The following is a 15121-nucleotide window of genomic DNA, read 5'->3' as shown; positions in this document are numbered from 1 at the left end:
ACCACTCTTGAAGAGACACTTCTCAGAAGATGATGTATAATCAACAAATACATGAAAAAAATATGCATCATCTCTAGCAATTATAGAAATGCAAATCAAAACCACTCTTAAGATTTCATCTCACTCCAGTCAGAATGGCAGCTATTAAGAATACAAACAATAATAAGTGCTGGTGAGGATGTGGGGAAAAAGGCATACTCATAAATTGCTGGTGAGACTGCAAATTGGTGCAGCCAATATGGAAAGCAGTATGGAGATTTCTTGGAAAGTTGGGAACGGAACCACCATTTGACCTAGCTATCCCTCTCCTCAGCCTATACCCAAAGGACTTAAAAACAGCATGTTACAGGGACACAGCCACATCAATGTTTATAGCAGCAATGAAGGGGGCATAGATTTTTATTTTTTTATTTTATTTTTTTTTAGAGAGAGTGAGAGTGAGAGTGAGAGAGAGAGAGAGAGAGAGAGAGAGAGAAAGAGAGAGAATTTTTAATATTTACTTTTTAGTTATCGGCGGACACAACATCTTCGTTTGTATGTGGTGCTGAGGGGCCGCACGCATGCCAGGCGAGTGCGCTACCGCCTGAGCCACATCCCCAGCCCCTAGACTTTAAAATATTTGTCAAATTTCTAGGTAGATTTCCTTCATTATAAGGAAACCAAAAAACCTTCTGAAAAAAAAATCTCTCTTAATCTGGTTCATACTTTGTATGACATGGTTCATTTTCAAATTGAAGTACTCATTAGTAATTACAGATCAATGAGGAAACATAAGAAAAATACTTCATGGACTAATCCAGCAGCCTCAGGTGTGCATAGTCCCCATGGGAAAGAAATGAAAGAGTCTTCTAATATATTATCTGTTTTCAAGGCACATACAATACAAATGCAGGCAGAGCCTGACTATGTGGTTTACTTAGAAGAGTCTAAGACTAAGAGAAACCATCTGGGCCTTTCCATCTCAATGTAAATGCTGCAAGAGAGCTAAGTAAGATTTAACAGTCATGATGCATTTTTTTCTTCTATTGATCCCGGAAAAAATAAAGTGACACATCACTGAACCTTTTCTGTTTGTGTTCAAGCTGTTAAAAATATGACATTTATAATACGGAAAGTCAAGTTGTTGTTAATATTAGTTTAACATGATGGCTTCCCTTTAAAAAAAAAAAAAGTACCCAATGAAAAACAGTCTGATGATACCATCTAGGTTGCCAAAATGGAAAGCTGAAACTCAAACACTGTTTCTTTAATGAAGTCAAATATTTGCTTTACTGAAAGAAAACAAGGCTTCAAGCAGAAATTTCCCTTCTGCCTTTTGAGAAATCTAAAAAATTAAAATAGCAAATATTTATTGTTAAGCAACAAATGGAACAGCCACAGGGATATGACTCATTCCAAGTCACTGGTGTGTATTTCTAATGGGCCAAAAAATGGGCTCATTTTTACATGTAACACAGAGAACAACTATATGATTACCAAATTTTAATAACTTTGTTTACTGCTTGTATAAGTAGCAAAAGTTGACTTTAAATAAATTGTTGATAATCTTGGCACCTTTTTTGAAACTCCATAATTGCATTCTGGGCAATGTTTTAACATTTAGCATCATTATTTTTTAACCTTAGCTATTATGTTGAATTCACATTTCAGAAATTTCCTAAAAGTTACTGCAAGCCACTTTTAAGAGACTCTCTTTATTCAAAAAAAAAAAAAAAAAAAAACCACTAAAACCACAGCATTCTACTGAACACATTGTTCTCAGTGTTTAACAATCAGTAGCTCCCTTTATCCTGACAACAAATACATAATGTGGGAACACCATTAACTTCATTTGCAGCCAAGAAAACTGAGGAAGAGAGACATTAATTAAAATTTATCAAAGAGGACACAGAGAGTAAATGTTGGACCTGAGGTTTTCACCAGGTGGCCTGAGCACAGGAACTGCACTTTACCTCCCAAGTTATACAGTCTGTGCTTATATATTATTTGAGCTTTGAATTCAAAATACTCTTGTGATTTCACCAAAAATGGTTCACAATAAGCAGTAAGTAATAAGTTTTGACTTAAACATTTCTCCAGTTGCTAAAATTGTTCATACTTATTCAGAAAGTTTCTAATGAGTGGTAATAAAGGTCTTTAAGCAAAGAGCAGACCTTGAACCCAAGGGCATCCTCTCTCACTCCCTTCCTCTGGCTTGAGATCTTACCATTTTCCTTTGATTAGCGTTTCCTTCCACTTTACTTTTCATCATTCCTATTTTCACTCCCTGAACACCTGGAGGGTCTAAACAAATCTCATTTCCGTAGGGGATGTTTCCTTCTGGTTTTTTAAAAGAAATAAACAGGTGGTATTTTTCTCCAAGGCAGATTCCTAATGACAGAAGCTACACTACCAACCCAGAGGCCTCTGCACCAGTGTTATTACAGGGCCCACTTACAGAAGCTAAAAATTAGAATTGCTGGAGCCCCTCGAATTCCCAAACCTAGTGAGACACCACATGTAGCAACTTCTGACAATTGTACGAGAGGCAAAGAACAATGAACTACTCTGAGTTTAAACAATCACAGTGGTCTTAATTTAGGAGATATCTAAGCAAAAGTGCCTTTACCAATTTCTACAGAGCTCATTTAGTTCAATATTAGTTCAATTTGCAATTAGAGAAAGAAAGCAATACAGAAAGGCTAGTTTGTGTGGGTTTAAAGTGCAAAAGCATGTACAGTTTCTAACTCAGAAAGTGGCAAGCACTGCTAAGAGAGAGGCAGTCTAGCTCAATATCACTATATGCTCTGCCCCGATTGTTTCTTAAAAGTAATGAATGGGCCCAATTATTTTAAACAAGAATAACCTCTTCAGAATACCAATGTCTGGAAACTTGGAGAATCAGATTTGGGGGATTTGTTGACCCAAGCACATATAATTTTCACTCATTTGCTCATAAGTGAGATGATAAGCTGAGGTCAGATCATGTCCATATTTTATACGAAGAAGAAACACATAATGATAGATAATTTGTTTATACAACATAAGATGGTACCAAATATGTGGTTAACATTCAACTCTAAAAATGTATTTTTCATCACTCCTTTTATATTTCATGAATATTTATCATTGGGTGAATCAGAAAACAAAAACTTTAGTATCCAACTGTATTATGGTCCTTATTCTAAACATCTATTATTTTATACAAGTTTACAAACTAATGTTAGTGGTAAATTTGCTACTTTCTAAATTTTAAAATCATGAGTTTTGAGGGTTCCCTCCTAAGGGCAAAACTGAGTCACTGCCAAACTAGAAACAGGCAACTACTCTGCTCTTAATTCGCCTAGAAAGTGATGTTCCATGATCCTTAAATGTTGCCTTGTCAAGTTTCACTATCCTTATAGTTGGAAATATTTTCATTATAGGCTTCCATTTTGCTGAAAAAAAAAATGGTACTTTCTTCATATTACTGAAGAAGTGAGAAAAGCCATGGATGACTATTCAGGATTCTATCCATATGATTCATAAGGAGGCACTCTAGTGAAGAAGAGGAGATCTGGATTAAATTCTAGTCCAACTCTGCCACTAATTAGCTGTAGGACCAGGAAAGTTGCCTCACCAGGTATTGTTCATACACATGTTCCTCTCAGGTTTAGACACCTTTAACCTTACTGGAGGGAGTTCATTGGGCAGATTTACAGGTATTCCAAAGAAATGCAGATATAAGCACACAAGTGTACAACCAGAAGATTGTAATGGCATTATTTCTAGCTGTGACCTACCGGTAGTACAACTTTTAGTATTCCCAAGCACACACTCTATGGAAAGGAAAGGGTTGAAAGACATACAGTCCAAACTGTTCACACATTTTTTAATGTGTTTTTTGTAGTGCTTCAGTAAAATCTCAAAAATTCCTGTAAAGAATAATTTTCTCAAGAAAAAAAAAACCACATACACACAACAATCATTATTTTCCTGAAGGACATGTTTTAGGTTCCTGAAGACTTACACTGACCTGGTTACTTTTTCTTTGTTAACTTTGGAAAGCAATTGCAAAACCTTGAATAAAATTAGGCTACTGCTAATGGTCTTGACAAATATCAGAGCATACTAACCAATACAAATCAGTACTAACTCAACTTCTGACCTTACCCTTATTACCATCTCATTTCACTGAAATGACCTATCCTAATTTCTCAAGAAAGTCTTATTCCACAGGGTACGGAGTATTTGTCTTACTATTTAGCAAAGTCTTCAGTGCCAGTTCTGAAATATTTAGATACATTTCAGTGGGGGAAAAATATCAGCATTTTAAAAAGTTAAATAAATTTCACAAACACTTATTTTCCTATAATAATGAGGCATACAAATTCCTCCAAACGTTTTTAAAAACAGAGTCGGGCAAACACATTCCTCAGGCATGAATGCCCTCCTTCACAAAAATTTCTTAGACAGGGCTTTTGCTTTTGTTGTCTTCCAGCAGCTTTTGTGAGTTTAGATCACAGTACCAAAACAAGGAATGCAGCATTGTACTTCAGAACCATATAAATTACACTTTTATGGCAACAATTTACAGCAACAATTAATTTTCAATGCTCCCACAGAATCTTCGGGATTTGTGTTTCCTGCCTTTGACTTATTAGTATAAGCTTAGTCACATACCTTCCCAAGCTCTGCTCTCAAGTACCACACTAGCCCCCACATGGAAAATCTGCAACTAGTCTGATGACTTAATGTAAACAGTCACAGAATTTCAAATAAAAGTTAATCATGACACGTATTACAAACTTCTATTTCCAGGGTCCCCCTCACTGCTATCATATTCTGGAGCTGTGGCTAAGGGCAGGGTATCTCTAAAACCATAGAATATAAACTCTGCATAAGCCGCAGACAGGTCAGAGGCTATAATTTCTTCCCCTTCAGTCATCTTTGGAAAAAAACTCCACATCACCAACAAAACTGTTACCTTTATAAAAATGCATTTTTTTTTGCCACAGTTGCATATAAATGAACAATTGGTATTAACTTGCATACAAACACAGTATATTTACTCACAAAAAGATTAGACTGAGTGGAGGCATAAAATTAATATTAGCGATAAGCATATATGTAGGCAAAAAGCATTCTGTTTGGCAAGCAGGGCTGATCTTCCCAGTGTCTGGTGTGGAAAGGGTAAATCTGGGAAGCATTGGACAGATGGTCATTAACAATGTACAGATTAGCCTTGCCCTAGCACTCACATGGAGCCCAGTCAAATTCTATTCAAATCCACTCTTTCATTTTTGAAGTACAACAAATGAATGGAAACACTAGTAATAGACATCTTTGTTCAGGTAAAAGCTCTGGGAACAGCTGGAGAAAATTTATTGCTTAGACAACAAACCACTTGTCCTTACCTGCTGTGATCTCAGAATGGCAGCATCGATCTCCTCCACCTTCTGGGTGATGGTGTCATTCACCAACCGGTAGCGTTCATTGTCCTCAGCCACCATTTTCTCCAGTCCTTCCCTTGCCCTCCATGGTAGCAATTCCAGCAAAGCACTGCTCACTTCATTAACAGAATCCAGTAAGGTTTTGTTGTTCTTGGCTTCCTTTTTCAGTTCCTAAAACATACAAATATATGGGTATTAGTGTGAACAGGTTTTTCTTTCCCTTAACTATTTTTGGGGTGACAGTCCTCTGTTGGCCAGTGAGTCTATGCTTTGGCCCCCTTAGTTTTAGTTGAGTGAAACAAAGCTTTGTTATTTAAAGCTACTTTACAAAGAATTAAAAAAGCTTCGGAGAGAAGTTCAAAGAAAAATTCACTTATCAATGAGGCAACATTGAGTCTTTGAAATTTAATATAAATATTTAAAATCTAGAAAACAAAACCAAGCCAATTAACATGTATTATTCTTTGCCTTCTGGAAACCTCTAAGTAATCAGGTAACAGAAAAAGTAAAAATAATGAGTTTAATGCAAGTCAGAATTAAGTGACCTTCAAAATGAGGACATACAGGTATTAAATCACTCCACTTGAGTCATTATGGTCTCAGTGAGCCTGACCTCACTGACTCCCTTTTGCCCATATGTGATCATACTTCGGGGTGAGATAAAAGAGGCTGCTATCTCTGAAAAGAAGAACGGCCAGCAAAGCAGTGTACTACTATGTGCTATAAACAGAAAACCCGCCCCATGCTACACATCTATCTTATAGAAATGTTGTTATTCTAACCAAATGACACGTCTCTGAAATAGTGATCATTTCCCTCCCCGCTCCTGCCCCGTCTTCATCATTCTGTCTCTTCTGTAATAAACTATACTCCCAAACATAAGTCTCTTGGAGTAAATTATAATATGCTGTTTTCATCTCTAGGTTCCTAAAAGTTTAAAGGGTTGATCTGCTGCCAATGTCTGCTGGGTCCCCGCCTACAAAGGCATCCTTCATGAAGCATGTTAGAAATGACACAAGGCAAATATAATTTCATTGCTCTGTGAATAAGACTCCCTGAAAGAGGACAAGCAGATCCAATATGTATAAACCAGGGCATACTCTTTGTCTCACTTGTGCTTGGCTTGCTGCTTCTCCTTTCAGATCCTGAGTCTCATATGAAAGTAATTCCACCTCCACTTTGTCCAGCCAGGTACACAGCTCTTCATGCGTGCAGTGCAGCTGCCCTGAAAGCTGCAACGCCTGCTCCACAGTCTTGGCTACGTCGGTGCTCATCGTGGTAATGTCTTTGTACTTTTCTTTAAGGGCTTCCAATTTGTCTTGAATTATTAAAACTTCATCACCTAAAATTCCAAAGATGTTATTTTTTATGAAAAGGAAAAAGAAAGGTATGTGTAGGGGGGTGGGGTTTCTTTGGATATCATTGTATAATGATGAAATTTTCTTGGGAAAAAAGAAGATATTTTTACAAAGAGGAGCGGACCCAAGAGGTTTTTAATGAGGTTTTCATCTTTCCCAGGATTGATGGCAACTCTGATCAGCTGAAAAATACGAAAGCAAAAATGGGAAAGGAATATAGTGCCTTTAGTTATCTGGAATTCAGCATCTTTGCATCCGTATTATAATACTTTTAGTAATCAAAGCACGAGGATGCAAAATGCCATGGTTCAGCTCATTAAGTTCACAGACTTCATGACTTTGAAAGCTGAGTTACTTTAGGAAGGATACTTAACTTCTCTGTGTCCTTCCTTATCATTATTCACTGGCACCATTCTAGTGGACCCTCACCTGCCTCTATCTCCTTTTCACACACACAGAAATTGTGTCCTAGGTTTCAGACTTCTAATTCAAGTATCTAGATATGATATTTCTTCTACTTTTAATGAATGGTAATTGCTCCCTGTACACGCATGCTGCTGAACTGGATACAGGCACTGGGAAACCTTCCCATGGCCAAAGGAATCACTGAAACAAGTTAGTTTGAGTTGTTCCAAAATTACCTCCCACAAATGTTAAACTAAGTGTTTGTGCTCTTGGTGATTCACACATGGAGAAGTTAAGCCTGTGTATTGCCACAACATGTGTCACTGCAATGCAGTCTACCTTAAAACAACTGTCTCCAACCTATGTGTTCATCTGCCTTCTGCAAGTGGAAAACCAAGGTAACTCCATTGTAGGCTTCTCTGACTAGGTCCTGTGCCAAAGTGCTTTAGGTTATGAGTAATACACAATGTCCATCAGGAACTCAAGTGAGATCATGAGAAAAAAGTGAGATCATATTCCAACCGCCCCCCTTGGTTGGTCTTCAAAGCATTCTCCAGAATAAAGTCTTGGAAGAGGCTCAAAAATTATACATGGTTTTGTCTTTTGACCCCCAATCCCTAAAATATTTGAAAGCAATGCAAAATGCTGACTGCACAGTTATTTGAAAGATGGCTCACCTGTGGTTTGCTTAAGCAGTTCTAAACCATTTTGTAACACCTGATCTACATGTGGTTTCGTGAGTAGGATGTCCTCTTGTATAGCCTAAAAAAAAAGGTACCATTTTTATGTGGGAGAAGAAAAAATTAAAGCAGTATTAGTATTTGTTAATCACAGAGAACTTTAAGTTGGTTTCATAGAGAAATATCTGAGGATGCCCCTCACATTTTCACATACTCATTCTCATTCTCTTGTTTATGCCTCTTCTTTTTACCATTGTGCCCCATGCCCCATGCTGATCTACCATAATTCAGGGCACTCTCCTTTGTAAATACTTAGGGCCTATGAGAGTTGACTCTGTGGAGGTACTCAAGTACTGATTCAATATTAGGTCCTTGTATACAAAAAAAAAATAATAACAAAACAAAAAGCTAAAAATCCAGCTCATTGGATAAGTTCAACTTCATTTAAAAGCGACATCATTAAAAATATTCTGTCTACACAGTTAGGGTCTTCTCTGAGTATAGCGACTCACCTAAAACATAATGGATGTAAAACAATACATAAATAAGGAAGATTAAATAATAATGAACAACTGAAATGAAAGAAATAAAATAAAAGAAATCCAAATACCCGGAGTTCAGACTGCTGCTTCCATAGTCCCTCAGTGCTGTAATCCTGGACTGAGAGCTTGCTCAGTTTATCATGCACTTCATTCAGCCAGTTCATCAGCTCAACTTCATCTTCCCCAAAAATCTTAGCATTACATAAGGCCTGCTGGAGAAGCTCAGACCTTCTGTGACTTTTCTCTTGAATCTCAATGTACCACACTTGAGAGAAGTCTAATTTATTCTGCACAAAATCTTTATCCTCCCTGGAGCTCAAAACCTTTAAGGACTGGCCAATGCTAACAGCCTGGTGTAAATGTTTATTGTGACTGGTGATGTCATCTTCTAAGGCCTAAATAAAGTTTAAAAAAAAGAAGAAGAAACACAAAAAAGAATGGACAAATAAAAATGAAATGAAAACATAAACAGAACTAAAGGATGACATTTGAAATGGATTTACTTTGCAAATATGCATAACAATAGTACATAACTGAAAATTTATGTCATAAAACCACAAAACAAATGGAAAACTGAGTCTTACTGATGTGTGATTATATCTTACTTTGTGCATTGCAATTTGCTCCTCAAGATTGGCAGCGCAGGTTCCTATGGGGTCTAATTTTGCCAGCCTCCCTTCTATGCTCGTGAGCCACACATTCAGTGGTTCTAGGGCTTCATGAAATTGCTGTGCTACCACCAAGATACCTTCCAACTGACGATTCCTACAAATGTGCCAAGATAAAGGTCATTTAGGGACAAAGAATGTGTGAAATATTCAACAAAATTCTGTAGTTATGCTCCTCCGTTCTACTCTAAAACACTTTCTGTAGAAATCAACTAAGATTAAAACTGAAATCTCTAACATTTAAAGAACATGTTAGAATAGTCCTGTTAAAACGAAAGTTGAACAACAGATCATCCCTGAGTACCTAAATCTCAGGAAAGGTGTATTTTTAAATAATATTCCTAATCATTTCAGCAATAATAATTAGAGTGATAATTAACAATGCTATAACAACAGCAGCAATAAAATAATTGTTGTTATGTACAGTGGTTGGTCCTGTTTAAGTCCTTTATATATTAACTTCAAATGGAGCACCAGTACTGAAATCACTTTTATGCCAAATTGCCAAAACGATTTAAAGTTTGAAAGACATGTATCTATCCCCTGCTTAGTAGAATTAATGCTGATTTCTACTTTATAAAAAGTACAGTGTGTCAAGTTTATTTGCCAGAAGCAATAGTTTATATTTTATAGTTTAAAATATGAACAGAGATGAACTGCTCAGATTTTTCTTTACAATTAGAAACACTTTTGCTCAGCAGAGGAACCATATGTAAAATCTGCTTCCACTATCTTTGGTTGTTCTCTAACACAAATGACTGTGGTAGTCTGCAGTCAGAGTTCCTGATTTACTCCCAATCCTATAAATCCTTTCTGCCAGGATCAAGACTGGTTGTTGTCTTCTTTTCATGCTTAATTTGTAGGGAATTATATGATTTGGGGAATTAGATTTCCTTGAAGACAAGATACTTATGGAACACTGGCACAAGTTGCAATATATAATTTCTGTGTCATTATATGCTATATTATGTACAAAAAAAATTCTTAAAGTTTTCAATGGAAATATGTTTGATCAAAAAACTGAATAAAATAATCACATTTTTTTCTTTACTTCTGGATGATCACTATCGGACTCTTTTTTTTTCTGAATTTAAATATCCAATCATCTAGAATCAATGGAAACAATTGTTTTGTAATTGTGTTTAATTTGCCATGACTGAAATTGTGAGCCATAAGTCTAAGCATAAATTATAACTATTAGTAATAGCCCTCCATTCAATATTACTCTGAAGAAGGTTTTAGGAAAAGAAGACCAGTTACAGCAGTAAAGCTACAATGCAGACATTTATTCATTCATCTTAAAAATATAAATTACTGAGAGCATCTTCCATAGCAGCCCAGGCTTGCTGTCACCAGACATTACACAGAAGGTTTTATCTGTTGACATGTGTTAAAGAACAAGAAGATTTTTAGCATCCTTGGGAGTACCTCATTCTGTGGTCTTAAAGACTATAATTCTACTCCATAATCCAAGATAAGCAAATACTTCTCTTCCCCATTCTGGTTCCAAAGAAGGTAGGAATTTATGGAACATACTTTCTGTTCAGTGGTTCATCTATGTTCAACCCAACAGTCTAGGTGACTTCAATGGAGCCACACTTAACAATGGTCAATGTAGAATTAATGCTGAAATGACATACTTAAAGCATTGTATAAGAAGAAGCATGTTGTGAGCAAGGGCCCAGTGGAACCATGCTCTAGGCTTCCTGGCCTTCATGAAACTAGAAGACCCTTCCACCTAGTTAACTCCAATTCTTTCCTTAAGACGAAGCTTAGCTGTCATTTCCCTGACCCCAGTCTAAGTTCTTCCGATTATATGCTCCCACAGCACCCTGCATTTTTGCTTCCAAACATCACATTTGTCATCACTTTTCAATGGCAATAAACCCAAAAGTCTGCATCTTACCTGAGGACAGATAAGATGGACATAACCGAAAGCCTATGTCTGATATGTGGTATTCAGGCAATAACCTTGTATTAAAATGAATAAATCACCCAAGGGAAATGCTTTCTTAAAGAGTTGGGGTATGGCTGGTGCAAGACCTTTCCCTTGGAGGAGTAAGAGAGATATTGTAGCCCTTGCTACCTATGTTCACACACAGGATAAACACAAGAGAATAGGATTTGAAAAAAAGTTATAACTAAAATATGCAGTAAGGTCACTGGGGCTCTTTCAAAAAAACTGGAAGTATTTATGTTACCTCATTTCAGCTTTATTAAGCAATGCTTCCCATCTACTATCCAAGAGACTCAGCTGTTTCAAAATCTTCACTTGATCTGCAGGTTCTGCTGTGGCAGCGATTTTTTCTCCTTCTCGTTTGATTACCTCCACAGTGGATTTTCGGTCATCCAACAATCTTTGGAGAAGCTTGAGACAAAACATTAAATATTTTAAACAGCAAAATAACAATTAAGCAAATATAAGGTTAAAAATATTTTAAGTACTTCTGATATTGTGACAGCAAGACACATTTTGTATGGATGCACACAAGAAAGGATCTGAGAAATGGAATTTTAAACTTATTTGGTTTAATTATTCATTACTAATGAGTCAGGCAGTGTGGTAAGGCTTTCCACAGTAGAAAAAACTAATATCGATAAAAAGTAACAGCATAGAAGGTGTTATTGGGATAACTCCACTAAATCTCAGGGAAAGTGCAAAATCCCCAATATTGTTTTTTTTGTTGGTAGGGAGGGGGTGGATACTAGGGTTCTAACTCAGGGGCACTCAACCATTGAGCCACATCCCCAGCCCTTTTTTTGTATTTATTTAGAGATAGGGTCTCACTGAGTTGCTTAGTGCCTCACTTTTGCTGAGGCTGACTCCTGCCTCAGCCTCCAGAGCCACGGGGATTACAGGCATGCACCACCACGCCTGGTTCCAGTAGTTTTTAATAAAATAGTAATGCCCTAAACATTCAACAGTTATCTACAGTCAAAGTTAAAATTATTACTATAAATAATTAATACTTTTAAAACCCTTCCCCACATTAAACAATCTGTTATAGACAAGGAAGTTTAAACTCAGTCCAAGTCCACCAGTTTTCAAGTCTTTAAAAAAAAAAAAAGACATATAAGAGGTTGTGAGGGGAAAGGAAAAAAAAAAGGGAGAGAATTAACTTACAGCAGATGGGATAGAGAGAGAAGATGGGAGGGGAGAGGGGGGATAGTAGAGGATAGGAAAGGTAGCAGAATACAACAGTTACTAATATAGCATTGTGTAAAAATGTGGATGCATAACCGATGTGATTCTGCAATCTGTATACGGGGTAAAAATGGGAGTTCATAACCCACTTGAATCTAAAGTATGAAATATGATATGTCAAGAGCTATGTAATGTTTTGAACAACCAATAAAAAAAAAGGCTCTTGGCTCCTTTTACCAGGTGCAACTAGCTCCTAAGATCTGTTAGGAGTATGAAAACTCAAAAACAGCCTTTAAGTATTATTTCCAAAGGGAAGAGAGTGTGGAACATGTCAGAAATCTCCAAAGCTGACCAGATAAGATTATTATTTCAGGATTTTACAGCATAAACAAAATTCAATTTAATTTTAATGGCACATTTTAAGAGGTCTGAAATGAAATATTTGCTACAGGGAGCCAGAACTCAAGGATTACCTTGCTCTACCCTAAGGAAAAACACAATTTCTGAGCAACTGCTATGCACAGGCACTGTATGACAGTAAGGAGGAATGCACAAGTGTGCAACACACCAAGTGCTTCACGGCTTCCTTAATCTGATCCTGAATGGCAGTTAAGGACTAAAGAAGTAAAATGTTAGAGGAACACTTTGAGAAAGACCACCAAGGCCAGAGGGAAGAGGAATGCATGTTTAAAAAGAAGAGGAAGGATGGCGAACTCTCAACACTGGTTTGAGTCATTATAAAAATCAAAGTATAGGGCTGGGGCCGTGGCTCAGTGGTAGGAGTGCCTACCTTGCATGTGTGAGGCACTGGGTTCAATCCTTAGCACCACATAAAAATAAATAAAGATATTGTGTCCGACTACAACTAAAAAATTTAAAAATAAATCAAAATATATAACAGGTGGTTTAGGCAGCTAGAGGAACTAATGAAGTGGATTACTTCTGATAAACTTTAATAGCAAAGCCTCTGGCAATCAAGAAAGCAAAATGCAAAATCAATAATGGATTTTGCTGGCTAAGCATCATTAATTAACTCTGGGAAAATAACATCAAACTGTAAAAAGTAGCAGTTCCATTATTCAAAAATCATACAAATGCAATGTGTTTGCAGTTATGTTTCCTTAATCCTTACCTCTAACTTTATTTCTAATAAGTGTACTTTTCCAATGTGCTAGTTTAAAAAAAATTAGAGATAAAATGAAATACAGATATAAAAGTATACAATAAATTTTAAATGTGGAAGTTTAAAAAAATTAACTGACATAATAATTGCATATACTTATGGAGTGCAATGCAATGTTTTGATGTATATGTACATTCTGGAATGATTAAACTAAGATAATTAGCATATCTAGCACCTTCCCTACTTACCATTTCTTTTGTATTGAGAACACATAAAATTTTAGTAATTTTGAAACATACATTATTATTATTAACTTTGCTAAGTAAAACAAAGCCAGAATAGAAAGATATAATTAAATTTTAATTTAAAAGAATTTTAAATGAAAAAAAGTAAATTAATTAAAATTAATCTACTCCCTTTCAAAAATTCCACAGGAGAAAACTTACCACTGTGCTATGTACTAGGCCTCTTCCCATCTGTCATTTCATTTCATAGCTGACAAATTACTATTGAAAATGTCATTAAATGTTTCATAACTGACTACTACCATCAGAAGCCCAAAACAGTACATGTGGTCCTGAGTAGTTATCCTTACACAGACTGTATTTTCCCACCTTGGACATTTTTAGCACTGTCATAAAAAATAGTGGCACCTTCCTGAGCATAAATGAATCCAACATTTGCCTCATTAGCACTCATTGAACTTTAAGAAACTGCCAGTATTTTTAATCCATAAAAATGGCAATTTCATATGAATAAACCTACCATATAAAGGAGCAAAGTGCACCACAGATCCCCACTCTGGCACTTCCTGCCCTCATCGCTGCTCACTTCCTGATTCCTAGCCCTCATTCCTGGCTTTATTACTGTCTTTCTAACTTATCACTGTTTATATATTTGTTTATTGTCTCTCTCTTTATCCCTCCCTTCCCACTAGACTTCAAACTCAACGAGGAATTTTCATGGTTGTTATTCAGTGATACCTCCCCAGAATAATGCCTAGGTGAGAGATGTTCAGTAAGTATTGGATGAATGACTACCAAAATAACCTCTAGAGCAGCAAGAACCAGTTAACTAAGATATCCTATCAATATAAGTAAGGAGGCACATTTTTACCCTCATCATTAGGATTTAAAATGGAACACAATACAAAAGCATCATTAACTTACCTTTTGCTCTTGTATCTGGGCCTTCACCACTTTGAACTCTGCAGATGGTGGCTTCTGATTGGCTACAAGCTCCTCAGTATCCACCATCCAGCTGAGCAGGGACTCCAGGGCATCTTGGAACCTCCCACAATGCAACAGGGCTTCCTGCAGCTGGGCTGCTCTCTGAGCCACCTGCAAAGTTTCACTTGTTTCAATTTATTTACTCTTTTCATAAAATAAAATCTGCTGCCGGCTACCCCTTTTCATGCTTCTTTTCCCATATGGTCACAAATTTTCTTTTACTTTTCACTTAAAATTAGCACAAAGCAATTATAGTGGGAAGGATTTCAACTTTAGCAAGTAACACATGAAAATAAGGTTCTTATCCCAGTCAATATGGACATTAAATCTTTGAGCTTTTGGGAATGCCCAATATGTTAGATTAGCAATAAATGATTAAATTATTGAAAATAACCACGCATTAGTCATTTTATTATTATTGGTGGGATTCATTTTTTAAAATTTCCTACTAATGAATATCCACTTAAACTCTACTATCTTCAAGCTCTGGAGTCTCTTTTTGACAAACTAGGGCCTTTGTCTCCTAGTAAATGGAGTCTCTATGTCCTACATAGAGAGAT

The 15121-nt window shown here is 36.4% G+C and overlaps 1 protein-coding gene across 9 annotated transcripts in view; it reads right to left on the bottom strand.

The window, feature by feature from the left end:
• Positions 1 to 15121, bottom strand: part of Dst (dystonin) — a 334297-nt gene that overhangs the window by 56914 nt on the left and 262262 nt on the right. For 8 of the 9 annotated variants that reach the window (XM_026398944.2, XM_077801782.1, XM_077801781.1 and 5 more), the window contains 7 exons: positions 14502 to 14672; positions 11266 to 11432; positions 9002 to 9161; positions 8465 to 8791; positions 7852 to 7936; positions 6512 to 6753; positions 5376 to 5582 (listed from right to left, as the gene is read on the bottom strand). In XM_026398944.2, coding sequence (XP_026254729.2) covers positions 5376 to 5582; positions 6512 to 6753; positions 7852 to 7936; positions 8465 to 8791; positions 9002 to 9161; positions 11266 to 11432; positions 14502 to 14672 — 1359 coding nt within the window. The remainder of the gene's footprint in view (positions 1 to 5375; positions 5583 to 6511; positions 6754 to 7851; positions 7937 to 8464; positions 8792 to 9001; positions 9162 to 11265; positions 11433 to 14501; positions 14673 to 15121) is intronic. The other variant, XM_077801779.1, reaches the window with a different exon arrangement.

The sequence above is a fragment of the Urocitellus parryii genome, chromosome 8 (genome assembly GCF_045843805.1).
Source record: "Urocitellus parryii isolate mUroPar1 chromosome 8, mUroPar1.hap1, whole genome shotgun sequence".
Lineage (NCBI taxonomy): Eukaryota > Metazoa > Chordata > Mammalia > Rodentia > Sciuridae > Urocitellus > Urocitellus parryii.
The sequence above is the reverse complement of the archived record's forward strand: the minus strand, read 5'-3'. Positions and strand labels throughout refer to the sequence as shown.